The sequence below is a fragment of the Chenopodium album genome, chromosome 24, assembly GCF_948465745.1.
Source record: "Chenopodium album chromosome 24, dcCheAlbu1.1, whole genome shotgun sequence".
NCBI classification, from domain to species: Eukaryota; Viridiplantae; Streptophyta; class Magnoliopsida; order Caryophyllales; family Amaranthaceae; genus Chenopodium; species Chenopodium album.
In genome coordinates this window covers 22,450,871-22,478,404 of record NC_137857.1, presented here as the reverse complement: position 1 = coordinate 22,478,404, position 27,534 = coordinate 22,450,871, and the positions used below count along the sequence as shown (strand labels likewise).

The following is a 27,534-nucleotide window of genomic DNA, read 5'->3' as shown; positions in this document are numbered from 1 at the left end:
TTTCAAATTTAAAGATTTTTTTTAATTAAATTTCAGACTTTGTGATATGAATTGTATTATCTTAGTATCAAATAAGACGTATTTATGTTTCTACACATTTTATTAAGCTACTACTTTGATATTTATTCAAGCGTCGAGTGTTGATTTTCCAAAAGATAATAACAAGCTAAATTTTTAGATTTTCTTAGTAGCTTAAGTATACTGTAATTTTATGTATAAAGGTGTATTTTAAGGTTTTTATGAAGGAAATATAAGGAACTATATATAAGCTTTTGATTATAATAAAAGGGAAGGTTTAAAAGTGCTGTTTAATTGGATTTTGATGGTAAAGTAAGTTAGTAATGCTGTAAATTTGGTTGTTTGAGTATTGATTGAAATCTTATTGTTTGGTTTAGGAGAGGTCTTTATAGGAGGTGAATTCTAGTTGGTTAAGTGGCCAACCAAATTCGTTTACTCAAGGTACGTACGAGTTACGAAACCTTGCCTTTAGAAGCATGTTTAGGAATGAAACGAGAACTTAGTAGCATGTACAGAGAAGACTGGGAATAACTGTTTGGTTATACATTGTGAATTTCGAATGATGTGTACTATTTTACTTGGCAAATATTATTTATGTATTAACTTTGCAAGGTGCAATTAGAGGCAAAGGTATGTAAGTATGTGGAATGGTTTATTTATTACTCATTCATGATTACTGAAATAGGATGGGTAAAAGAAGAATTCAAGTCTTATGAGACGAGGTTAAGGTTTTGGGGTGCCCTATGCACTCAAGGTGTTTATACAACGAGGTAGTTAAAGGAATAAATAATAAATGTTGCTTGTCACTAATAAATCAAGAAATAAAATTGGAAAGTTGTTTTACTTGATTGAATTGATATTGGATTGATTGTATTGTTATGCATATGAGTCATCACCAAGTCTAAACCTGTAAATCACGTAAAGTGCAAGATGGTTGAGCAATAAAACTCTGGATTGGTGCACTTCTGGAGTAATGACAATCAGGGGTTGGGGTACACGGGGTATTAGCCGTGTACTTTTCTCGAGGTCGTCTGATCTGCGAGTCTCTTATTTCAAATACTTTTCAAAACTAGGAGTTAGGTGAGATCTCATACTAACTACGGTCACGGAGTCGCGCCCGTGGTCGTTGGATGTTTATTGATGTTTCTGAAAGGAGGCATGGGGTTTTCTTTATTGATGTTCCAAATGGAGCATGGGTTGGACAACCTTGTCTATTGCTTAATCCAATGAATGATATAAAACGAGTTAACTACTACTAATTAGTGAAGTCCTAGTAAAATTGATAGTTTAGGCGTGTGTTGAGTCTGTAACTTAATGATGCATGATGAATGATTATTAGTAGCATGTCATGGAATTCTTATTCTGTTTCACAGCTTGTATGTACTCAGCTTTGCTGATTGCGTGCTTTTGTGTGTGTCTTTCTTTGGTCATGGCCTTTGCCTTTCAATGACCCTGTGACGATCCAATTTTTACACTTGTAATATTGGGGAGCAGATTAACTACAGGTTCTTACACATTCAGCATTCGCATCAAGGTTGTGGGGTTTTGAGTGGAGTGTTGGTTATTTTGCACAATTTATTTTGCTACTACCTTTGAATTTATTTTTTAAACTCGATTTTAATTTTGTTCAATTTCTAGTTTGGATTTTTGAATAAGGGCCTTAATGGTTCCAACTTGTAATACTTAACTTGGTTTTATTCGTTGGTTTTGAAATTTATGTATAACTGATTTAGTATTTCCGCTGCTAATTTCTGACATAGCCTTAACGTTTGAACACGTGGCAGTAGTACGCCAGTAATTCTCTTGGATTTTGTTCAGGTTATTCACAGGTTTAAAGAGAGAATTATTGGGGTGTTACACATGCTTTGCCTTGCGGACTCAAACCACCATAGAAGATTTGGATCAATTGATATGTTGGAATTCCGTGGTGAGTTCATTCTCTTTGGTACTCCTTGAATCTCTCCCATGCCTCATAAAGACTCTCATTTGGCTTTTGCTTGAATCCTTGAATTAAAGCCCTTGCCTCCGTCGTTTTCTTTTGAGGATAGAAACGGGACAAGAAAGCTTTAGTGACATCATCCCAAGTTCTCAATGAATTGGGCTTCACCTCTTTGTCTAGCCATTCCAAAGACCTTCCTAAGAGGGAGAAAGGGAACAATTTAAGGCGGATGAATTCTTGAGACACTCCATTAACCTTGATCGTGTTGCAATATTTTTCGAACTCCTTAAGATGGTTCAATGGGATCTCGTTCTTTGCCCCACTATATTGTCTCCTCTCAATTACGGTGATCATTGCCGGCCGAATTTCAAAGTCGTTTGCCGGTGTTGTAGGTGGAGCTATGCCGCTCTCGAACCTATATGCACCGGGTACTCCCAATTCTTTCAAGGCAACTCTTGGTTGTTCTCCCATGACTTGCTCTTGTTCAATCTCTTCTTCTCTTGAGGAACTATAATCCAAGGTCTTGTTTGCTACTCTCCTCCTTGAGAGAGTTCTTTCAATCTCCGGATCAAAGGGAACAAATGAGCGATCTCGGGACCTATGCATACAAAACTCAAAGAAAATATAAGTAGCACGGCTACAAGTGTAGCCTAAAGTGTAAAATCTTTTTGTATTTTGCAAATGTAATGAAATAGACTCAACAACAACATGCACTCAAAGCACCATTCCCCGAAAACGGCGCCATTTTGATGGGAAGGAGAACGGTAGGTCGTTGGGCTACCACCCCACCCAATCAAAAAAAATTTGTAACTTAACAAACCCCTATTTAGTGTAGTGGTAAGTCAAGGTCGAACCCAAAGGAATGGAGGTGTAGGGAATATTTCAAGCATTATGATAACCCCAAACTTGAACCCCACTGTGATCATACACTAAAGTACGGTGGCGTTCCAATGGGAAAGACAAAGAGCAAAAAGAGTCGCCAACAAGTTTTAGGAACTTGTAAACCCAAAAGACAATCCAAAAGGACCATCAACTACTCCATAAGGTCTTGAACCAAACAGGGTCCGGGGATGAGGGTACGAATCCAATCTACAAAAGAAAGGACCCGCCCTATAAAATAGGCCTCTACTTTGTTCTGCTCGTATTCATGCGCGCTTTCCGAATAACATACAAACATTATATTAAACCTACCCTGTTTATCTATGTTGGTTGAATGTTAATGCACAAATAAAACTATTATTGGCGATCACTTGAATTAAAATCACATTAGCCTAAACCAAATTATTAATTATCTTATTAAGCGTGATTTCAAGTACAAATTCCCTTTAACAAGCGTAAAAGGTGTGATCAAACAATAACAAAATATAATCAAGAAACATAAATAATAATCAATATTAAATAATAACGATGATAATAGTCAAAATCCTGTTAAGGCATAATAAAGCTTAAATATAATAGCAAGATCCTAGGCATGATACTAACAATATTAATAACAAACCCTAGCATGTCACTAAACAATAAAGATCAAAGCTTTAACCTAACATGGTACTAACATGATATTAGAAAGAGTAAAAGCACCCTAAACATGATACTAGAAAGCATTAAATAACATCCTAACATGATACTAGGAATTGAACACATCCTAACATGATACTAGGAATAATAAAACAATAATAAACATGCTTTCTACATTGTGAAAGAAATAGAGAGTAAGCTAATCTACTTACTTTGAAGCCTCGTACCTCTTTCTAATAACAAAATACAAAAGTTAGTAAACTTCAATGAAAATCAATAAAGAATAATTATAGAATTAAATTAAAATCAAATTAAATAAAGTTTTGACTAGTTTTGGACCAAACCCTGAGAAAATATCAACCTTTCACGTCTAGGGCGAAGGCAACTTCGAACTTGGCTAAGAGACTCTAAGTCTTGTGAATGCGGAATATTGTATTTGTAAAAAGGTAGTTTAGAAAAAGAGGGAGAAAGAAAGCAAGCATATATTGCTCAAGAGAGAATAGAGAGAATTAAGGAAGAATTGATGAGAATTGATGATAGTTGATTGAGAGAATTGATGATTGTTGATTAGAGTTGATCTTAGATTGATAGTTGATGATTAGAATTGATTGAGAGAATTGATGATTGAAAAAGGGGAGATAAGACCTCTATTTATAAGAAAAAAGAGGGAGTCGAAGAATAAGAAAAGAAATCCGAATTCAAATCGAAATAAAACTCGTAGACAGCAGTTTTTACTTATTTTGTTTTTATTATATCTTTTGATCTAGAAGTCCAAATAAGTCATATAATATGTCGTTGGAAATCTCTTGAAGTTTAATTTCTAATTCAATTAGAATCAGATTAAAATCTTTTGTAAATAAAAAGATATGGACGAAATAGTAGGACGGTGTCAGTTTTGGATAGAGTTTCGTATATCTTTCATATCTTTTTCGTTATAGCTCGGATTTAATATTATAATATATCATTGGAAAGATAATTTCAAGATCTATCCAACCATATAAAATTTGGATAAAAAATATGAGGCACAAAAATAATATCCGACTATCTTTGAACATCTTTAAATTCGAATAGAATTAGGTAAGTTTTAAAGAAGGAAAGTTTATATTCAAATTAAATTCCATGATCTTATCTTTTCAAAAAAGGATAATTAAGATATTTTAGAAACTTATAGAAGATTCTAATCAATCCTAATTATTTTAGGAATAGGATTAAACCTTTGGACCCTCCTCATGATCATTGGGTCGTAGGTAAAATCCGGTTTGGGCCCATACTAGTATTTTGGCCATAGCTTCCTCATTATTCATCGGAATTGGAATTATAATATATCGTTGGAAAGGTCTTTTCAAGCCCCATCCAACTACACCATTATTGGATCTTAATTATGGACCAAACTAAACTGGTTCGGCTATTTTCAAATAAATAAAATCATTTTCAAAAACAGAGAGAAAAGAATTTAAAGAAAACTAAACCGCAACACTTGACTTTCAACCACTTTGACCTAATTCGATAATGGTTCGACGTGAAAGGCATTTATCACTGGGTTTGGTTTTGGGGAGACACAAATGGGTGTCTACAGAAGCCCCCACTTTGACTGAGTTTGGAGAAACTTATGTTTCGAAAAACGAGAGTCAAAGTATCGATAGGGATGGAGAATGAATCAAAATGTTCTGCAATTCCAAATCATTCTTATAACGCCGATACCTGCAAACTAATCATTAGTTAAAACAGATAAAAGAGTTGAGAAACGCGTATCTTGCACCGTCGAGCACACGTCTCTGAAAGTAACCATTTTGCTGTTGCTTTTGTTGTTTGTGACAACCTCCACAGTATCTCGTGAACGTCATCATTGAAAATGACCATATGTCGTCGTCTTCAATATTCTTGGTGACAATCCTCCACAGTATTTCGGGAACATCGTCGAAAATAACTGTATGTCGTCATCTTCTAGGTTGTGGCCGTACATCGCCACTGCAGTGCATCGCCGCTATTGACAATCTTCTTTACCTTGAGGGACCGTCGAAGGTGACCTTACTTCGCCATCTCCAAGATTTGTGACAACTCTCCACATCCTAGGGAACGCTGTCTATTATTGCTGCTACATCTCGAGCTTTTCCTTAAATCATGGTGACAACTTTCACAATCATAGCGAATGCTGTCGAAGACCGCCTCATCACGAACCGCTCTTCTCAAATCTAGGTGACAACCTCCACAATCTTAGCGAATGTTGTCGAAGACCGCCTCATCACGAACTGCTCTTCTCAAATATAGGTGACAACTTCCACAATCTTAGTGAATGTTGTCGAAGATCGCCCATCTCGTGCTATCTTCTCAAATCTTGATGACGACTTCCACAATCTTAGCGAAGGTCGTCGAAGATCGCCCATCTCGTGCTATCTTCTCAAATCTTGATGACAACTTCCACAATCTTAGCGGGCGTTGTCGAAGATTGCTCATCTCGTGCTATCTTCTCAAATCAAGTAATACCCTTCACAATCTTAGCGAAAGCTATCAAAGACCGCTTCATCTTGAATCGTTCTTCTCAAATAATAACCTCCCCAATCATAGTGAAAGCTATTGAAGGGCGCTTCATCTCAAACCGTCCTTCTTAAATCCAAGTAATAGACTCTTTTCAATCTTAAAACCCCTGTTGAAGGCTCCGTCATCTCGAATCTTCAAATCTTCTTCTATCCTAGGAATTCGTTGTGAACCGTTACTTTGGTGCTTGCGATGAGCCAATACTTAGGCGCTTTAAGCTAAGTGAGACGATCTTTTGTCAGGTCGATCACTCATTGTGATTGTAATCGAGCCGACTACTAAATCATGTCAAATTTCTTAGAGGGGCTAACTGGCGTACCAAGGAACCCGAAATTGCTGAGCCAGGTCTATATGTCCACATCATGAAGCCACGTGACCTGTCGCCGCGATATCGCTCCGAACTTTCAATTTGGTCATTTCCTTACAACCAAATATGCTCAAATCTTTTGCAAATTAAGGCTCTTCATCTCCATATAATTTTGCTCAAACTTCTCTCATCTTGGAAAAGTTTCATACATCTATATTCGCGGTTTTTCGAAAAAATCCGGAAATATTCTTTCTCGCTGGAATGTACCTGCATCTATATTTTGGACTATAGGACTTTGCTAATCTTTTATTATCTTAGGGTTGACCTAAGGCTTAGTGTTGCTTGACTCATTGAGTTGACATGACTTAACTCAAATCGTTTGACACATGGGTTAGACTCCACTCGATGTGATATGACACGACATGACTCAATGTACATGACTCGTGTGTGAACTTGACTCGATGTGTACATGACTCAAAAACAAAAATTTTCCGTCATTTTTGTGGAGGGTACCGACTTTCTCCCGAAAAAAGAAAGACGCGAAAAAGAACCGAAGTGTTTGATGGTGCATGTTGAATGAGCTTAATCAAGTATATGAATTCGATACTATCTCTCAAGGTACAAGGAGTAACTCCTCCTAAACTATCTTAGTTGACTCGATTATGAAAGTATTTGGGTAACTTAGGAATGGAGGCTAAGTACTTCATACTTTGATACAATGATGATTATAAGTGATGAGTGATGTGTGATTTTGATAAGGTATGCTTCAACGTTATGTTAAGAATTCATGACAAAGGGTTCCTAATTGGAAGTCTATTTGGTCATGTATCTGTGATGTGAGTGAAAATGACACTAAAGTTAAGCTGCAAAGGCTAAGTGTATGGAAAAGTATTATTTGATAAGAGTCAAATAATGATGACTCTTAGGCTAGGTAGGCTAATGATGTAAGGATCAAGCCCCCAAGTCTAGCTCTAAGTAAATAGGGATGAGCATTGGAAATCCCTTGATATGATCATGGTGTAAGTGTGTGAATGTGAAAATGAATGCATTTTTATTAAGGCCGCACCTCAATATGAGGTTGCCTACGTATCCGTTAGGAATCAGGCCAAACGTAGCTCTAGCCGAACCTCGCACAAGTGTGTGTATACCTCAAAAAGGTCTTTTTTAAGGGTTGTAACGTGGTTAGGCTAAAGGTTTGAGAAGAAGGGGATAAAGGCTCAAGACCCTAAATAAGCCCTCAAGGTGTGCAACCTTGCTTTTGAATCATTATATTTTTTATGCTTGAGTTTTCTCATTTTTGAGCTCTTTTTTTTATTATTTTTTTTTTTGCTCTTCTTTTTTTTTTCTTTTGCATTTTTTTATTTTATTTTCATAAGTGTGGGCAATCCCGATCATGCGGTCTATCACTCACTTGGCATTCATGTTTCTCAGGCACGGTACCGAGCACTCGATAAGAGACGCAATCTGAGACATGTTCTTATCAAAGATATTTTCATATCATATACATTGGAACACTTGCCCTTTTGTACACTTTTATTCATTTACTTATTTTTATTTTATTCTTTTGAGATCACTCAAGCTTTCATATTTGTAAATTGCATAAGTTACACATCATCCCATCCCAAGGTTAGTAGATGTGGGTTGAAAAATGAAAGGTCTATCGTTAGACGAGGCTCAAAGTGGTTTGTCAAAAAAAAAAAATTATATATTTAAAGGGTGAAGATGTTATGACATGGCTACAAGGGGTGCCTCAAATCATTGGTATACCTTGTGCTTAATTCGACCTTGATTTTTTTTTTTTTTTTTTTTTTTTTTTTTTTTGAATAATGCAATGCAATGATCATATGCAAGAAATAAAATGCTCATTTTATTAAAAGGAAAAAGTAAATGAAAAGTCCTACAAAGTAAAAACTAGGGGAAAATGAAAGGTGCCTATGCTAGACTTTATTGGGGAAAGTAAAGAAGAAAAAAAAAAGAAATAGAAGAAAGAGGTCACGAAATCTTGTCGTTGAAGCTCGCCTCTTGTCTTGTGCTTTATCATCACCCGGTCTTCTTGCCGACTGGAGGTATAGGAAGTTTGTTATTGTCGATCAAATATTGGATGGCCTCCTTTAGCTTCCAACAGCTCTCAGTAGTATGACCCCTACCTTGATGGTACTTACAATGTGCATCTGGATTCCAACTAGGCAATCTCTTTTCAGGTGCGGGATCTTGAATAGGTCCAATGGGAGTAATGAGCCCTTTAGTATGGAGTTGATCGAAGGCAACATCATAGCTCATCCCAATAGGGGTGAATTCTTTCCTTAATTCTTTCTTAGATTCTTAGTTATTCGTGGCTAAGACTTCATTGAGGTCAAAGGTACTAACATTGTTACTAGAGTAGTTGTTTTCAGAAGAAGAAGGATTGTCGTTCTTCTTTCCTTTCCAGCCACTTTGGTTACTATTGTTAGTAGCTTTTTGTTTTGCAAGGTCATCTTCAATCTCAATGCCTATGTCATAGACTGCCTTGAAAGTGTTCAAGTTGTGTTGGTATCTCAAATGTTTCGAATACTTCTCTTGTAGATTCTTGATAAACAACCTCACAGCCTCCTTCTCAGTAGGGACTTCAATCATATTAGCGGAAATTTCCCTCCACTTGTTGAAAAAGGAAGTGAAACTTTCATTTTCTTTTTGTCTTAGCATCTCAAGTTGTCTATGGTCGGTTTCAATTTGTATATTGCATTTATACCTTTCAATGAAAGCACTTACAATAGATTCCCAACTAGAGGTCTTTTCTTTATCAAGTGAAAAGTACCACTGTTGACATACAGCTTCTAAAGATAATGAAAATACAGTGTGAAATGCTTTTCTATCTATACCTTTAATGTTCATTATAGTTTCAAAAGCTCTTAAATGAAAATAAGGGTTATCCATAGCCTTAAATTTAGGGATGTCATTGGGATTGAACTTCTGTGGGAGAAGGTCCTTATCCACCAAGACCCCTTGGGAGCTAATATCTTGGAATCTAAAGTCGTTGGACAGCTTGCCCAAGCTTTCCTGGATTAGGTCCATTTGTTTCTGTTTTTCAGGATTACTTATTTGCAGTGATAAGTTTTGTAACATCTCAGCCAAGTTGGCTACCTGTCCCTTGACCTCATTAAGTTCTTCTTGACTAGCCATTACCTTCTTAGCTTTCCTTTTCCTACCGATTGGTTTGTCAAAAAGTAAAACTTGAACAAAAGTGTTGTCCTTGATTAAACGCCCTTCTCTCCTTGACCAAGTACTGTAGAAAGGGAAATTAGGGATAAGTTTCATACCAAATATTTTGACTCAAGCTTTATTCAACATGCAATATATGGGAAAAGATTATGGAAGAGTGAGAGGTATGATATGCATGGGGAAAGAATGTAGTGAGTGGGAAGATGATGGAGATGGAGAAATATTGAAGAATTAGGAATAGAATGAACCCCCCAATTCAAATGACGGAAAAACGACTCATGCATGAACCTAAGACATGGTCATGGTGACATGTACAAAGTGTGTACTAAGACTAATGAGTGTAGGTGACATGTTAAGACTTGTGTCATGACCATGTGGCTACACTATGTGACTAGACTCAAGTAAAGACTAAGTTAAGACTTCACGTATGTGCATTAAACTGGACAGGCTGTGGTATTTTAGTCATAACTTTTAATCTGTGACTTTAATTGTAACGAAACCAACGCCAAATTAAAGATAAAACTCGGGGCTACAGATCCATAGGTTATACGACTCGTGGTTCTTCCTAGAACTCCGGATATGACCAAAACAAGTTGACGCATGTGCAGTATACGGGAATAAAAATCCGGGTTGACTAAAAGGAATTATGACTCGATTTTAGGCTTATTCATTAGTTCAAATTAATTAATTAATTAATTAAACAAAGTACTTTAGTCATTGGTTAGTTTATTTAGTCTTTAACACAAGTCAAACAAACGGTTAACACATATATAATATATACAAGCAAGGGTGCACAAGTAGTTCACATAGTCACAATATGATGAGTTTGCAACCTAACCATGGCTCTAGTTCTCTAAAGTTCAAGGATATGGGTTAAGTAAAAAATGTCCATGGTTATGAATCCATATGCATTGCACACAAGACTACCGGGAGGGTTGGAGCGAATGGACAGGATCCCGCGAGTTCGTGATGAAATCGAACTCGACTCCATGGTTTGGTGGATTCACAAACTTTGCACGTACCCAAATCTGAACTTTGCACATGATAGTGGGATATTCCATTGGGCAGGTGAAGCAGGAACCCCCAGAGGGTTATTTCCATATGTAGAACACATATGGGTTCAGAAAAGTGAGAAAAGGACTCAATCAATAAGCAAAATCAAGCCAACAATGCTAGAAATGGTCAAAGCAAGAAGGCAGAACCCTGGCTCGGTATTGGAAGAACTTGGCGCCAGACTACAGGGACTGTAATGGGAAGGAGAACGGTAGGTCGTTGGGCTACCACCCCACCCTATCAAACAAAATTTGTAACTTAACAAACCCTATTTAGCGTAGTGGTAAGTCAAGGTCGAACCCAAGGGAATGGAGGTTGAATGCACGATGCCTAAGTTAAGCTATTCCGAAGTCTAGTAGGGGTTTAAGGTAGAAACCAAGGCTAAACTAGGCGATGCAAAAGCTTATATGAAATCAATCTAAAGACACTAGGGCAATGGATCCACATGTAATTGTAATGGAAAATGGTAATTTGGGAGGTCAAACCGACTAAGTCAAGTGATATGAAGGAAGATCATCATGTATCCAAAAGAGCATACTAAGATGGTTCACCTAGAGGTCTAACTAGCGTCAACTACGCTAAACACTACCTAGGGAACGTCACTAAGCACCTCAATCGTGAAATTGCAAGTTACTAATCAATGGTCCGTATCATAGCAAGCTCGCAATGCAATCTAGTGTAATAATCAAAGATGGCCAAACCTCAATTAATCACACTCATGCACATGAATTATCAACCAAATTTAATCATATCATCAATTCCATCAATTATCCCCAAATTACACTAATCCATTATTCAAACATGCTTCACCATTTCCCTAGCTAGGAAACTACTCACTAGCCATAGGAATCAAAATCAAAACTACAACAATCATCAATTTCATCATCAACATAATTGAAATCAAAGACTAAACCAACAATCAATCAAAATCAATCAAAATTCAATCAATAACCAAATCAATCATCAATAACATGGAAAACAAATGAAATCAACTAAAATCAAACTTGTATTGAAATCAAGAAGAAAATCCTTACAAAACTTCGATCTAAAGATCAAATACAATGAGGAATCCTTGAGCAATCACCAAAAATCATGAGTTTCTCTCTCTAAAGTTCTTGAGTTTCTCTCTCTAAAATTCTCCCAAAACTAACTATCAAATTCAATCTAAAAAAACTTCTTTCTAAAAATAGGTAGAAATAACTATATATACAAAGAGGAGGTCGGTAATGACGCCCAAAAATAGACCCTCGTAAGTGCGGGCGCTCAGAGGAGAGAGAATGGTGCGCACGGGACACACCCAGACTGGTGCACACCGCAGGCACCTGGCTGGGTCTTTCCCCCTTCTTCTCTTCGTCCTAGCTCAAGCGGTGCACACATCCTAGATGATGATGATGGAGGACAAAGTAGGCAGAAACTTTCTTGAATTTCTTGAAAAGTATAAGCCATAAAGAAGGCATATACAAAGCCTTGAAGCATGCCTCTTGGATCCACCCTTGACTTGAAGCTTCTTGCACCATCTCTAAGCATGAAAACAATGAAAGCTCATAGAGAGGAAGCTCGGGAATTCTTGGACAATAAATTACCACCTACAAACAAATGATAAAAAACAAGTAAAAGAGAAAAATAACAAGTAAACTACAAAAAGCATGAAATAGAGAAACTAACTACAAAAAGCATAAAATGAAGAAAACAAGAATAAAACTAAGGAAAACTAAAGAAAAGAGAGATAAAATGAAATAAAAATCATCCAAAAAGGAACCAAATGAGTGCCACAAATGTCACTCATCAAATTCCCCCAAGCTAAACTTTTGCTCGTCCTCGAGCAAAACAAAGCAAGAAAGAAAGAGGATGAAAATTTTATTGAAAACGAAAAAGAAAGACTCAAGTTAAGAATCACGGTTGTTTTTAGCTACAACAAGCCCTTTAAACCCCAAAGTCGCCTATGAGGACGAGTGAGGTCTCGTAAGGGTATCCTAAGAGTTTGACCCATAACTCTCCACCAAACATCAATGAGGCAAACCATAAAAAGGAACGAAAATGAAATAAAAACAAACCTTTGCGAAATGAATCAACATAAAGACTATAATGCAAATGAATGACAATCTTTCTCAAGTAGTTAAGGTATGCACGTTTCAAGATATCCACGGTTGATTGAAACATAGGGTATGCTAGGCATAGGAACTAGTTATCACAATTCACTTTCATCCCAAACAATCTTACCGCATTCTTCCCTCTAGTCTCAAATCTCCCCTTATTGAGTGTCCCAATGATTCCTCGAAGGAACCGGAAAAGAATTTTTTTAAGGTTACTCGACAATCTTGACTATGCATCCCCTTTCCTTAGGCAATGACCCATGATGCCCTCCCCCGAATAGTGACTCAACTATCTAGGTCGGAAGGTCTTTCCCCAAGGTTGTAACGTAAGGCATAAAGGGTGAAGGTAGGCTAAAATTTAAAAATTTGGTGATTGTCCTAAAAAGTGAAGCAAAAGGGTGATCAATCCTTAACACCACAATCAAGAAATTACCAAACAAAAACAACACCCCCAAGCTTACTTGAAGCTATACTCACAAAAATATATACAAAAAGCGTACACGCTTCTCCCCCAAGCTAAAATGAAGCATTGTCCTCAATGCTTAGAAGGAGAAAAGAATACATCAAAATATTTTTGAATTATTCACTTTTTCAATTTTTTTTTTTTTTTTGTTGTTTTTATATTGTATTTACAAGGTCCTTGCCTTTTGCTTAATTCGGACGGCTTTTCCTAAATGCAAATTATTAGTCCATGCCTTTTGAGAAGTAGGACGGCTTTTCCACAAATATTTGCCATTATTCACAAAGAAAATGAAATCACAAACTTGCTTACATAAAAACCAAAATTCCAACTTAACCACCACAAACTTCATCTCAAATGATCATATTGTTTCACAAAAACCAATAAAATATAGAAAATGAAACAAAAGGTCAAATAACTAAAGATGTGGCTTGAAAAGAAGGGATAAGGCTCAAATGGTTGCAAGAAGGAAAATGTAAACCCAAAAATAAAGAAAATAACAAAATATAACAAAAATGAAAAATACCACCCCGAAAAATGTGCCTTTGTCCTTCCTAGACAGTTCGGTCTCGTGTTTGAGAATCATACATCAAGCTTTATTAGATTAGGTTTGCATAGACAAGGATCCACGCCGCTCATACAAGGAATGTTGAAGGCTAGAAAAACAAGTAACCTCACAAGGTTGTGGCAAAAACTCACTAGTGGTGTCAAATCAACTATAGGAAGCAACTACCAACGTACCACAAACAAGTAGAATCCGGCTTCATGATCCCCCTAGTTCAAACCAACTACCCTAGCATACACTATCCTAGAGTCAACCGAACATAGTCTCAAACCGTGCACACCTTTACAACCTAGGAAGAAAATCATGCAAAAGACAAGTCCAATGTACAAGGTTCATTTCATAAGAAAAGAAATGAAAAACAATGCCTCAAAATCACATCAAAAATGAAAAGAAAAATAAAGGAAAGTAAGAGAAAAAGTAAAATAAAAGAAAGTAAAAGAAAAGAAACGGAGACATAGAAAAGGAAAACATAGGAGAAATAGCATGCAAAGGACTAGAAAACAAGTTAAACACATAAAATTCCCAATCGACAAACAAGTGATCGATAGACAACAAGGTCACCGATCCCAAACACATTACGTGTTAACAAGCATCCATCCTCGAACTATTCAACTTCTCCTAAACTAATCCTATACTATGCAACCAAGGAAAATAAAGAGAAAATAAGAAAGCTCTCACCGGGATTCCAAGCTTAGCAAAAATAAATGAAGCGATTAGAAACCACCTCGTAGCATGTCATATCCATAAGCTGTTCAAGGAACCAAGTGAGAAAAAGAAATAAAAGAACCTATGAACAAAGAAAATGGTTAGTAACTTCAAAACAAATAAAAGAAAAACAACAAATAAAAGGAAACTAAACTAAGCAAGAAGTATATACAACTAAAGGAAAGAAAAGCTAAACTAACCAAAGAATAGAAAGAACAAAAGAAATAAAGCTAAGTAAACAATAAAGTCTAGACTAACTAAAGAACTACTCTAAACTACAAGACTTGGATTTAAGGGATTTGGATTAAAGGGTGTTGGATTAAGGGATTTGGATATAAGGGATCATCAACAACAACATGCCAAGCAAAACATCGCCACAAACAACAAACATCCAAGCAAATCGGGCAAACAAGCTAGCTACAAGGAAAGTAGCCTAGAGATCAAGAAAATGAGGAAAACAAACAAGAGGAATGAAAATAAACATGCAAACAACTAAGATATGTACACAACAACAAAATTGGTCACCGAGCAAGTTATTAGTTCCCCCAAGCTAGATAAAAATACATCTCAACATCCCAATCAAAACAAAACATGCATCAAAAATATAAGGGATGGAGGCAAAAAGCATGAGAAGCTAAAGGGAACTAATAACTACTACCATCACCACCACCACTCCCACTCGGCCCGGCCCCATCGGGGTCTCTGTTGCGCTCGGGGTCATCAAAGGGATGAGGGTAGGGCTCCCATCCTCCGGTGTACCCCTCGGGCCACCCATAATGCCCCTTGAAAAGATCTTGTTGCCAAGGAGCAAGAGGGGTGAAGTTATCGGGCAAAGTGAGTTCAAAGGTGTGGTTGGGATGGACATGGGGGTAGTTAGGATCACCCCTATAGTCACTACCACCCGGAGCCTTGTAATCATAGTTACCGTGCTCGTCCGGATAGTAATGACGCTCGGTGTCGGGGTTAGAAGGCCCCGACCAATAAGGATGCCCAAACGAAGGTAGAGGACCTTGTTGGGGCGGAAAGTACGGATAGTTAACCGGGGGGGTAATGCTCCCACGGTTAACCTCCGCCTCATATATTTGTTATTGTTGTATAAACATACCTTGTTGCATCTCTTGAATACCTCTTAGTTGCACATAGATGGCCCCAAAGTCTTGATCATACATGCCATCCACGTGGATTTTCAATCCACTCATTTGCTCACTAAGAGCCCTCAAATCCGCATTGACGAAAGCATGTTGCCCTTGCTCTTGCTCTTGCTCTTGCTCTTGAGGAGCTTGTTGTTGTGGAGAATAATGTTGTTGTTGTTGTTGATGTTGTTGTTCTTCTTCATCATCTTCTTCCTCATCCTAATCGGAGTCGAAGTTGGGATGCCGGAAGGACTTGGGAACATGCCACACATTATTGGCAATCCGAGCCAAAGAAGTCAAGCTGGGGTTAGGCAAGTAGCACCAATGCTCGTTGCCCCTAAGCCACTCATATCTCCCTTCGCTATAGCCCTTGGAGATGAATTGGATTTGACCCAATTGTTGCATATCGAGGTAGATAGAAGTTGCATCCCCGATCTCCTTACAAAATGGGAGATAAGCATTGAGGCGAAGGCGAGTCAATAGCCTAGTTACCATGCCCCCGCATGGGATTTCTCCCGTACTCCTCTTGCGAAGGTCCAAAAAATATTGGGCAAAGATATACCCCAAGTTCAACCGGCCCACATACTCCGGGCGGGTAGACAACCAAAGGACCTTGAGCTCCAACTTGCTCAACTTCCCCATTTCTTGTTTGGGGAACAAAACATAGCCCAAAAGACGGTGTACAACCCTAAGGCAAGGTTGGTACACCGCTGAGATCTTATCCCGGTTGGTGATAAACTCAGTACCACCTGAGATATCTTCCCACCATGAGTTTTGATCATACTCCGGGAAGATGTAATGTTCAACGTTGACAATATCCCCGTGGGGATCAAAATCCAGAGCGGCGTTGAACTCTTCCAATGATTGGTCGAAGATGTGGTTGAACAATTGGAAACGGTGCGGTAGGCATCGGTGATGAAAGAACCCAATCGGAGATTTAGGAGCAACGACCGCACATCATTATCAATACCCAATTTCAGTATATCGGGTTGGAAGTAGTGGCGGGTTTGTTTTAAGATTCTTTCTTCCTTCAAGTTTTGGTAGAAGGTCTTTTGTTTGTCAGTGAAGTTTTTCTTTTTGGGAAGAGAGGTTGGGGGTCGTGTTTGAGTGGAGGAAGGGTTGGAAGTACTAGGCCTAGAAGATGTACTAGGCCTAGAGGAGGTACTTGGGCGAGGAGGTTCATCGATGCTAACATCGGTTTTCCGTTTCTTGGTGAATTTCTTAAGGTATTTAGACATGTTGAGAGGCTTAGAAAGATCACCAATATCCAACAAAGAGCAAAATCAATGAACCAAGAATACCACACCCAAATTCACCACTTACTACCAAAATTGCCAAACTCCAAATTCACACTTCTTTTCAATCAAAACCAATTCCAAACCAATCAACAACACCAATAATCCAAGAAAAACTCCTTTTCAACAATCCAAGAACAACCACAAGACCAATACCACAATCGCCATATACTACCAATACTCCAAAAATTCAACTCACAAGATTTCAACCAAAAATGATGAGAATCACTACAAAATCAACAAACAATACAATGTTATGCAAAATCAATCAACAAACATCACCAAATCACAACCAATATCAAGATCAAGCATCAAAAATCACAAAATCAATACTACACTATTCATGCTCATACAAATTTTTAATCTATGCAAATTTATGATATAAATGGCAAAATTAAAGCAAGGATTAATGATTATACCATAAAAGAAGCAAGATTAACCAACTTAGAGCAACCAATTTGAATCCACAAAAGCCCCAATTTTCGGCCACCAAGAGTAGGAGAGAGAGTGAGTGAAATTTGGGTCAATTTGTGGGGAATTTGTAGTGTAGGAAGGCTTGTGAGTGATTTTGATTGAAAATGGAGTGATTTTAGTGAAGATTTGAGTGATTTTTGATGATGAATGAAGGAGTAGAAGGTGCGCATATGAGGGTTTTGGAGGAGGGTGTGCGTGAGGAAGATGAAAGAAATGAGGGAATGAAGGGAAAAAGGAGGAAGAAGAGGATTATATGCACGTCCAGCCATGTGCGGCCGCACAGGGCTGGTGTGCGCACGCACATGCCTTGTGTGCGGCCGCACATCCCTGTGCGTGCTCAATTCTTCCTTTTTCTCAACAAATTGATACTTACTGCCTATTTTGGTGCGCACATGAATCATGATGGTGATGAGGAACAACATAGGCAGTAGCTAAATTTGTTTTCAAAGCCCTCAAAGTTGAAAATTCATGTGCTCACCACAAAAATTCACTAAGTATCAATTTCCTCCAACTTTCAAAACATGAATTTCCTATCTTACCTCTCTAAAATTCTTACCCTTTTACCTCAAATTTCGATTAGAATCGAACAAAATGTGATTTGTGCCACGAACACCTTCCATTCATCATGCATACTTGTAGAATTCCAATCCCGCAAAAGGTCATCCTAAAAATCCAATCAAGTAGAAAAGTGAAAGAAAACACAAAGTAATAAAAGAAACAAAAATAAGAAAATTCAAAAATCAAAGGGAAAAGTTAGAAACTCCGGGTTGCCTCCCGGGAAGCGCTTGCTTAAGGTCCTAAGCTCGACCCTTTCTCCAAATCATGGAGGATCAAAGAACACCACCTTCTTCAAGGTGGTTGATAGAGCAAAATTGTCTTCAATTTTGAGCAACTTCTCATCGGTGCTTCATGAAACCTTCACAAAATTCTTTTCAAATTCTTCCTTTTCCTTTCTCAACTTCTTTCTTTTTCTTGCTTTCTTCGAGTCACGGGCCTTTTTCTTCGGCTTGACTTCAACATCTTTAATCATGGAAGCTTGATGGGAAGGAGAACGGTAGGTCGTTGGGCTACCACCCCACCCAATCAAACAAAATTTATAGCTTAACTAACCCCTATTTAGCGTAGTGGCAAGTCAAGGTCGAACCCAAGGGAATGGATATCAAGTGCACGATGTCTAAATCAAGCTATTTCGGAATCAAGAAGGGGTTTGAGGTAGAGCTAAGGCTAAACTAGGTAATGCAAACTTGTATAAAATCAATCTAAGACACTAGAGCAATGGATCCACATGCAATCATAATGGAAACGGTAATTTGGGAGGGTAAACCAACTAAGTCAAGCGATATGAAGGAAAATCATCATGTATCCAAAAGAGCATACTAAGATGGTTCACCTAGAGGTCTAACTAGCGTCAACTACGCTAAACACTACCTAGGGAACGTCACAAAGCACCTCAATCGTGAAATTGCAAGTTTACTAATCAATGGTCCGTATCATAGCAAGCTTACAATGCAATCTAGTGTGAATAACTAGGGTGATCAAGCCTAAATCAAACACACACATGCACATGAAACATCAACCAATTTAATCACATCATCAACTCAATCAATGTTCCCCCAAATTAACCTCAATTCATCATCAATACATGCTTCACCACTACCCTAGCAAATAAACTACTCACAATCCATAAAGAACAACAAAATCAAAGCTAAACTAATCATCATTCCCAAATTCATCAATTGAAATCAAATTGAAACAAACAAAATCAATCAACTATCAATTAATCAAATCAAACAACAATACTAATGAAATCAAACTTTGAATTGCATTAAAGAGTAAAGAATCCTTACAAACTTGATAGAAATCAAATCAAATGAAGCAATCTTCAATCATCAATCATCAAACTCACACTTTCTCTCTCTAAAAATGCTAAGAACTAATGTTTTCTCTCTCTAAAATCTAATCTAATCTAATTCTCTCCTTATGAAGATCCAAACTTCTCTCTATAAAAGGAATGAAATAACTAACAATCCCAAGAGGAAATTGGGAAAGACGTCCAAAAATAGACCCACGTTGGTGCGGACGCTCGAAGGAGTGTACCCAGGAATGTGCGCCCGCACACACCTAATGTGCGGCCGCACACGACAGATGTGCGGCCGCACACTCCTCAAGTGCGCCCGCACATAGCTGCAGCTTCCTCTTTTCTTCTTTGCCCTTGCTCACGAGGTGCACGCATCCTAGATGATGATGATGGAGGACAAGGTAGGCAGCAACTTCCTTGAATTTCTTGAAGAAAATGAGCCATGAGGAAGGCATAAACAAGACTTTGAAGCATGCTCCTTGAACCTCTCATTGACTTGAAACTTCTTGCACAAGCTTTAGGCATGAAAATCAATGGAAAACTATAGAAAGGAAGCCCTAGAATCCTTGGACAATCAATCACAACCTACAATCAAAGGATAAAAAGCAAGTAAAAGGGAAAAATAGCAAGTAAACAAGAAAAAGCACGAAATAGAGAAACTAACTACAAAAAGCACGAAATGAAGAAAACAAGAATAAAACTAAGGGAAACTAAAGAAAAGAAAGATAAAAAGAAATAAAAATCATCCAAAAAGGAACCCAAATGAGTGCCAAAAATGTCACTCATCAAAGCTTTCTCTTCATCTTGAGGATTAAGCTTGAACCAATTTGGAATCTTAATTTCTTTCTCATCCCTTGGCTCTTGAATTACAAATTCTTCTTCACTAACATCATCAAGACTTGCACAAACATCATCAACAATCTCAAAAACATCGTTAGTAGAAGAATCAATCATGCACATATCATCAATGGAACGAGAAAGACTAGCACATGCTATATCTTGCACACAAGATAAAGACTCATGCATTGGCTTCAACTTAAAACTCTCTTCCAATTTTCCACATCTCAAAGTGATTTGACCTCCCTTCACATCTATTAAGGCTCCCAAGGTGGCTAAGAAAGGCCTCCCTAAAATGATTGGAATGTGCTCATCTCCTCAATCAACAAAACAACAAAATCCACGGGAAAGACAAACTCTCCAATCTTTAAAGGGACATCATCAATTCTTCCCTTAGGAAGCTTAATAGAGCGATCGGCCAATTGAAGTGTTATATTAGATGGTTGAAGCTCACCTAGATCAAGCCTTTTGAAAACCGAAAAGGGCATAATACTCACACTAGCCCCTAGATCACACAAAGCATTCTCAAAAACCATTTTCTTGATTTGACAAGGGATTGAAAAATTCCCCGGATCTTCCATTTTCTCCGGAAGCTCACCATGGATAAGAGCACTAAAACACTTCCCTCCTTCCACCGAACTACCCTCGTCAAAATCTTCCTTCTCCTCTAGTATCTCCTTAAGGAACTTGGAGTACTTAGGCATATCGGGAATTGGCTCGGTAGAGGGTGTGGAATCATGAACTTCCTTAAGAACTTCAAGGAACTTCCCAAATTGCTCATCCATTTTGAATCTCAAATATTTTTGGGGATATGGTAGATCGGGAAATCTCTCTACCTCACTCATCTTTTCAACAACATATTCTTCTTTTTCCTCAACCTCACAATAAATTTCCTTGGACTCAACCCTCTCCACTTCATTTTCCATAGCACCACTCTCATCTCTTTCCTCTTTTGAACAAGAAACTCCCTCATTAAAATCATTTCCACCACTTGTGGCAATAGAGTACACGGGTTTCTTTGGTTCAACACCTTGGGAAGGCAAAGATGAAGGACTAGCAAAATCCTTAATAGTGCTTGCTAATTGGGTAATTTGAGTCTCAAGCATCTTATTGTGGGTCATCATCACATTGAATTTCTTATCACTAACCGCCATATAGGTGTTAATGATCTTGGTTTGATTATCAATCAATTCCTCCAAAGTAGTCCTAGGAGAAGAAGGTTGTGAATAGGAATTTTCACCTTGAGTCTTTGTAACAAAACTGGGTGGGGGACCTCTTTGAACATTGTTTTGAAAATTTCCCCTTCCTTGATTGTTCCAATTACCCCTATTTTGATTTGAACCATAACCTTGATTATGGTTACCACCACCATGATTATGGTTACCATTACCTTGGTTATGAGTTACATAACCTTGGTTTTGATTACCATAATTTTGGTTTTGATTACCATAATTTTGACTTTGATTTTGGCCACTATAACCTTGGTTATGGTTACCACGAGAACCTTGATTCCCTTGGTTCCTATAACCACCACTATGATTATAGTTGTCAAAATTGCCTTGGTTTTGGTAATTCCTATTCCATTGGCCTCTTTGATTATCAAACCTTTGAACATTGTTGTTTGACACAAAATTAACATGTTCACACTCATTGTTGTCAAATTCATCAACACATTCATTGTTGCAATTGCTAGAATCATGGTCATATGATCCTTATACATCACAAAACAAACATCCCATAGGCATATTATGTGAAGTAGAAGGAGTTTGACAGTTAGAAGAAGTACCTCTCCCCTTAGTTTGGGAGGGAAGATTTGGAGCTTGGGAAGAGGAAGAAACACTCTCCAACTTGGCCTTGATTGTCGTCATCTCCTTTCCCAAGTTTGTCATTTGAGAAGAAAGATTGTTGATGGCATTATGATGGTCCACCGAATACAACGAAGATTGCTTGCTTGAAGAATCTTTTTCCCCATCTTGCCAATCTCTATAGTAAGTCACAACATCCTCTATTATGTCCACAACTTCTTCCTTGGTTTTGTTCATGATTGGACCACCGGCCCCTCCATCAAGGCATGCTTTGCCTTGAGGACTCAAACCACCGTAGAAGATTTGGATCAATTGATATGTTGGAATTCCGTGGTGAGGACATTCTCTTTGGTACTCCTTGAATCTCTCCCATGCCTCATAAAGACTCTTATTTGGCTTTTGCTTGAATCCTTGAATTAAAGCCCTTGCCTCCGCCGTTTTCTTTTGAGGATAGAAACGGGACAAGAAAGCTTTAGTGACATCATCCCAAGTTCTCAATGAATTGGGCTTCACCTCTTTGTCTAGCCATTCCAAAGACCTTCCTAAGAGGGAGAAAGGGAACAATTTAAGGCGGATGAATTCTTGAGACACTCCATTAACCTTGATCGTGTTGCAATATTTTTCGAACTCCTTAAGATGGTTCAATGGGCTCTCGTTCTTTGCCCCACTATATTGTCTCCTCTCAATTAGGGTGATCATTGTCGGCCGAATTTCAAAGTCGTTTGCCGGTGTTGTGGGTGGAGCTATGCCGCTCTCGAACCTATATGCACCGGTTACTCCCAATTCTTTCAAGGCAACTCTTGGTTGTTCTCCCATGACTTGCTCTTGTTCAATCTCTTCTTCGCTTGAGGAACTATAATCCAAGGTCTTGTTTGCTACTCTCCTCCTTGAGAGAGTTCTTTCAATCTCCGGATCAAAGGGAACAAATGAGCGATCTCGGGACCTATGCATACAAAACTCAAAGAAAATATAAGTAGCACGGCTACAAGTGTAGCTTAAAGTGTAAAATCTTTTTGTATTTTGCAAATGTAATGAAATAGACTCAACAACAACATGCACTCAAAGCACCATTCCCCGGCAACGGCGCCATTTTGATGGGAAGGAGAACGGTAGGTCGTTGGGCTACCACCCCACCCAATCAAACAAAATTTGTAACTTAACAAACCCCTATTTAGTGTAGTGGTAAGTCAAGGTCGAACCCAAAAGAATGGAGGTCGAATGCACAATGCCTAAGTCAAGCTATTTCGAAGTCAAGTAAAAGGGGTTTATGAAGGAAACTATAGCTAAAGCTAAATGATGCAAGAACTTATATGAAATCAATCTAAAGACACTAGGGCAATGGATCCACATGTAATTGTAATGGAAAATGGTAATTTGGGAGGTCAAACCGACTAAGTCAAGTGATATGAAGGAAGATCATCATGTATCCAAAAGAGCATACCAAGATGGTTCACCTAGAGGTCTAACTAACGTCAACTACGCTAAACACTACCTAGGGAACGTCACAAAGCACCTCAATCGTGAAATTGCAAGTTACTAATCAATGGTCCGTATCATAGCAAGCTCACAATGCAATCTAGTGCAATAATCAAAGATGGCCAAACCTCAATTAATCACACACATGCAAATGAATTATCAACCAAATTTAATCATATCATCAACTCCATCAATTATCCCCAAATTACTATAATCCATTATTCAAACATGCTTCACCATTTCCCTAGCTAGAAAACTACTCACTAGCCATAGGAATCAAGATTAAAACTACAACAATCATCAAATTCATCATCAACATAATTGAAATCAAAGATTAAACCAACAATCAATCAAAATCAATCAAAATTCAATTAAACTACAATCAATCACCAATAACATGGAAAACAAATGAAATCAACTAGAATCAAACTTGTATTGAAATCAAGAAGAAGATCCTTACAAAACTTTGATCGAAAGATCAAATACACTGAGGAATTCTTGAGCAATCACCAAAAATCATGAGTTTCTCTCTCTAAAGTTCTTGAGTTTCTCTCTCTAAAATTCTCCAATTCAATCTAAAAACTTCCCTCTAAAAATAGGTAGAAATAACTATATATACAAAGATGAGGTCGGTATTGACGCCCAAAAATAAACCCTCGTAGGTGCGGGCGCTCGGAGGAGGGAGAATGGTGCACACGGGGCACACCTAGATTGGTGCGCCCGCACGCACCAGGTGTGCGGCCGCACCCGACCAATGTGCGGCCGCACACCACCTTGGTGCGCCCGCACAAAACTGGGTCTTTCCCCCTTCTTCTCTTCGTCCTAGCTCAAGTGGTGCACACGTCCTAGATGATGATGATGGAGGACAAAGTAGGCAGAAACTTTCTTGAATTTCTTGAAAAGTAAAAGCCATGAAGAAGGCATATACAAAGCCTTGAAACTTGCCTCTTGGATCCACCCTTGACTTGAAGCTTCTTGCACCATCTCTAGGCATGAAAATAATGAAAGCTCACAGAGAGGGAACTCGGGAATTCTTGGACAATCAATTACCACCTACAAATAGATGATAAAAAGCAAGTAAAAGAGAAAAATAACAAGTAAACTAGAAAAAGCATGAAATAGAGAAACTAACTACAAAAAGCATAAAATGAAGAAAACAAGAATAAAACTAAGGAAAACCAAAGAAAACAGAGATAAAATGAAATAGAAATCATCCAAAAAGGAACCAAATGAGTGCCATAAATGTCACTCATCACTTGTAGCTGACTCCACCTACATAATTCAAGCATACATTTAAACTTTAAGACCATCCCAGTTTTTTTTTTTCCCTTCAGGTAGTTAAGATATCCTGCCTTTAAATACCTTCTCATGTAATATTCAGGAGGGAAAGTTGTGCTATCGTATATCTTATGCCAAATTCCCTCTGCAAAAGATGTGGAAGTCATGTCTGATGTATACTTAGTGATGTTAACAAAAGCAGGATCACCCAAGTTCATTCGGACTGCAAACATATGCTTCATTGCCTCGATCAGTCTGTGTAAGCCTAAAGGCCCTTCAATTGCATTAGGGCTCCCATAGTTGCTTAGTATGTTTAATATCTGTTATACACCAGAAAATGGAAAGAGGATTCCTTTCAAGCCATACTATCAAACATACAAATAAGCTGATTCTAGCAGTAGACATGATTTTGACAGATGTTTGATCTAATGCAATAAGATACCAGAGTACTTAAGATCGAAAAAGATACAATAAGCATCAGCTAATTGCATGATATCAAAGCTACAATATCTGAAACCTCACTAACAGTTCAAAGTATCGTAGATTGGTAAGAGAGTGTTTCTAATAGACAATTTTAAAGCACGTTTTTCATGCATCAATTAGCAGTAGCTAAAAGCACTTACCAAGGTCATTCCCAGGGTACCACTTGAAGGAGGTGGCATTCCAAGTATTTTAAATCCCATTACATCAGCTTCTAAAGCATTCGTTACCTTCACTTTGTAATTCCTAAGATCATCCTGTGTTAGAATCCCACCTGCCTCTCTCACATCCTTCACTAACTTCTTACCAACCGAGCCATTGTACAAGGCTTGTGGCCCTTGTTCTACTATTGCCTTCAAGCTTTCTGCAGGCTTAAGATAGTAGCATACATCGTTTGTCTTCAAGAGCTTCTCGTTTGGTGCAAACACTTGCCTTAAGCCAGGATCAGCCCTGATTTTATCCTCATGTTCTAATAGGTTCTTTTCTAAATAAGGAAAAACTTCAAACCCATTTTCAGCAAACTGTATAGAGGGTTCGAATAGTGTTTTCCATGAAAGCCGGCCAAACTTCTTCCATGCTTCATGGATTCCAGCCAACTCACCAGGTACTCCCATCGATAAGGGGCCTGAAAGCTTCGCCTCATGATTAATGTCGTACATGTTCTGTTTTTGTTAACAAAAACCAATATACTGTCAGTATTGAGTAACAACACAGGAACCAAAACCTTTGTTACGCAGAATATGTACTACTCCCTCTAGTCCTATATGATGGACCGACCAAATGTTTAAGGGTTGCTAAGGATCTTACTAAACCAGCACCTCTCATAGATTAAATCAGCTTAATGCTTGAGAGTAGAGATGGGAGGTAAGGGAATCCCCCTACTCTCAAGCAAGTGTAGTTGGTGGGGCGGCTTAAAATTGTGACTTCAAAGTCATAGTGTGAGTTCCCCACCAACTTCTTGAACCTCCACTGATGCTTGGCTAAGTGGGCCCAACTGCACTAGTCAACGCTTGAGAGTAGAGAAGAAAACTAAAACTTGTGACTCTATCACGTAGTGAGTTCTCCACCAATCATGCTTTGTTAATGATACATTCGAGATTTGATGCAAACAGAACATACCTCTTTCAAAAAGCAGTAAAGAACAATCAAGATTATTAAATTAGTTCCAATATAAATGTATAAAACTACCAAACTACTAATCAAAATCAAGAAATTGGATAAAACAGTAGCAAGAACGAACCTCAAAAGCAACTGAAGGAGTAGTTTCTCTCATATCAAAAGCCAGAGCTTCTGATGTTGTGGCAGACCTGACAACCATGAAAGCTCCTCCTCCTATCCCATTAGCCATGGGATTAACCACACCAACACACACCGCAGTTGCAACTGCAGCGTCCACAGCATGACCACCTAGTCGGAGCATCAATGCTCCCACCTCTGAACAATGTCGATCATCTGCTGCGACAATCCCATTCTTTGACTCCACAATCCCAGGTACATCAACTTGTGGTTTTCCATTGAACTTTTGTTCATTCTTTACCAACCAAGAAGTCTTTGTACTCCCAAAAGCAAGGCCCATAATAAGGCATTTGCAAAAGAGAAGGATTAAGTTTGTTGGAACTTTCATTTGATTGTGTCAGTTTAGAAATAAAATTGCAATTCTTAAAGATTACTAGCATAATGCAATGTATTTATACTGATTAAAATCCAGTGACAAAAAAGTCTAAGATTTCATGCTAATGATTTAGTCATGAGTACTGAAAAGTCATAAGAACTTCAAAGTCAATGAAATCAAAACATTGACATGAAGTTATTCAGATCATACAAATTATTAAAACAACACCATAGGAGTTAATTTGAGTGGTTGGAACTGTCATATTTGTCTTTTTTTATTTAATTTAGTCGTTTACGGCATACACCTCACTATTCATCCCAATGCCAAAAAAAGGGACTTAAAGAGATAGAATATTGATCAAATATGGTTACCAACAACATAATATGACCCTAGAATGCATCCTCAGAAATCTCGAGATTTTCCGACACCGGGTCCCTTGGCCTCAAAAATTGGTCAAAAAGCGTGGATTATAGTCTTCAGTTTTGGAAAAATTTAGACTATTCCGGATTTGGAGATAAAGTATGTCAGGGTTTCTCCTATACACTCACGAACACCATAGGAGTTCATTTGAGTGGTTGGAACTGTCTTATTTGTCTTTAATTAGCTAATTAAGCCGTTTACGGCATACACCTCATTATTCATCTCAATGCCAAAAAAGGGACTTCAAGAGATAGAATACTGATCAAATCTTGTTCAACATAAGATGACCCTACGGCACATCCTCAGAAATCTCGAGATTTTTCGACACAGGGTCTCTTGGGCTAAAAATTTGTTCAAAAAGCGTGGATTATAGTCTTCATTTTTGGTCAAATTTAGATTATTCCGAACCTGCCCATACACTCTATAACACCATAGGTGTTAATTCTAGTGGTTGGAACTGCCTTATTTGACTTTTTTG

General features: G+C 38.0%; 1 protein-coding gene and 2 non-coding genes across 3 annotated transcripts in view; 2 read left to right on the top strand and 1 right to left on the bottom strand.

The window, feature by feature from the left end:
* Positions 1 to 26,600, bottom strand: part of LOC145610659 (glutathione hydrolase 3-like) — a 50,419-nt gene extending 23,819 nt beyond the window's left edge. The window contains exons 1-4 of the mRNA XM_081665963.1: positions 26,265 to 26,600; positions 25,168 to 25,686; positions 24,629 to 24,864; positions 24,534 to 24,538 (exon numbers count right to left, since the gene is read on the bottom strand). Of these exons, the coding sequence (XP_081522089.1) occupies positions 24,534 to 24,538; positions 24,629 to 24,864; positions 25,168 to 25,686; positions 26,265 to 26,600 (1,096 nt within the window). The remainder of the gene's footprint in view (positions 1 to 24,533; positions 24,539 to 24,628; positions 24,865 to 25,167; positions 25,687 to 26,264) is intronic.
* LOC145612813 (small nucleolar RNA R71) lies at positions 1,938 to 2,043 on the top strand. The gene has a single exon (XR_014106730.1). It is a non-coding gene; the product is annotated as a small nucleolar RNA R71 (small nucleolar RNA).
* LOC145612796 (small nucleolar RNA R71) lies at positions 22,116 to 22,221 on the top strand. Its single transcript, XR_014106717.1, has one exon. It is a non-coding gene; the product is annotated as a small nucleolar RNA R71 (small nucleolar RNA).
* Positions 26,601 to 27,534: the final 934 nt, after the last annotated feature.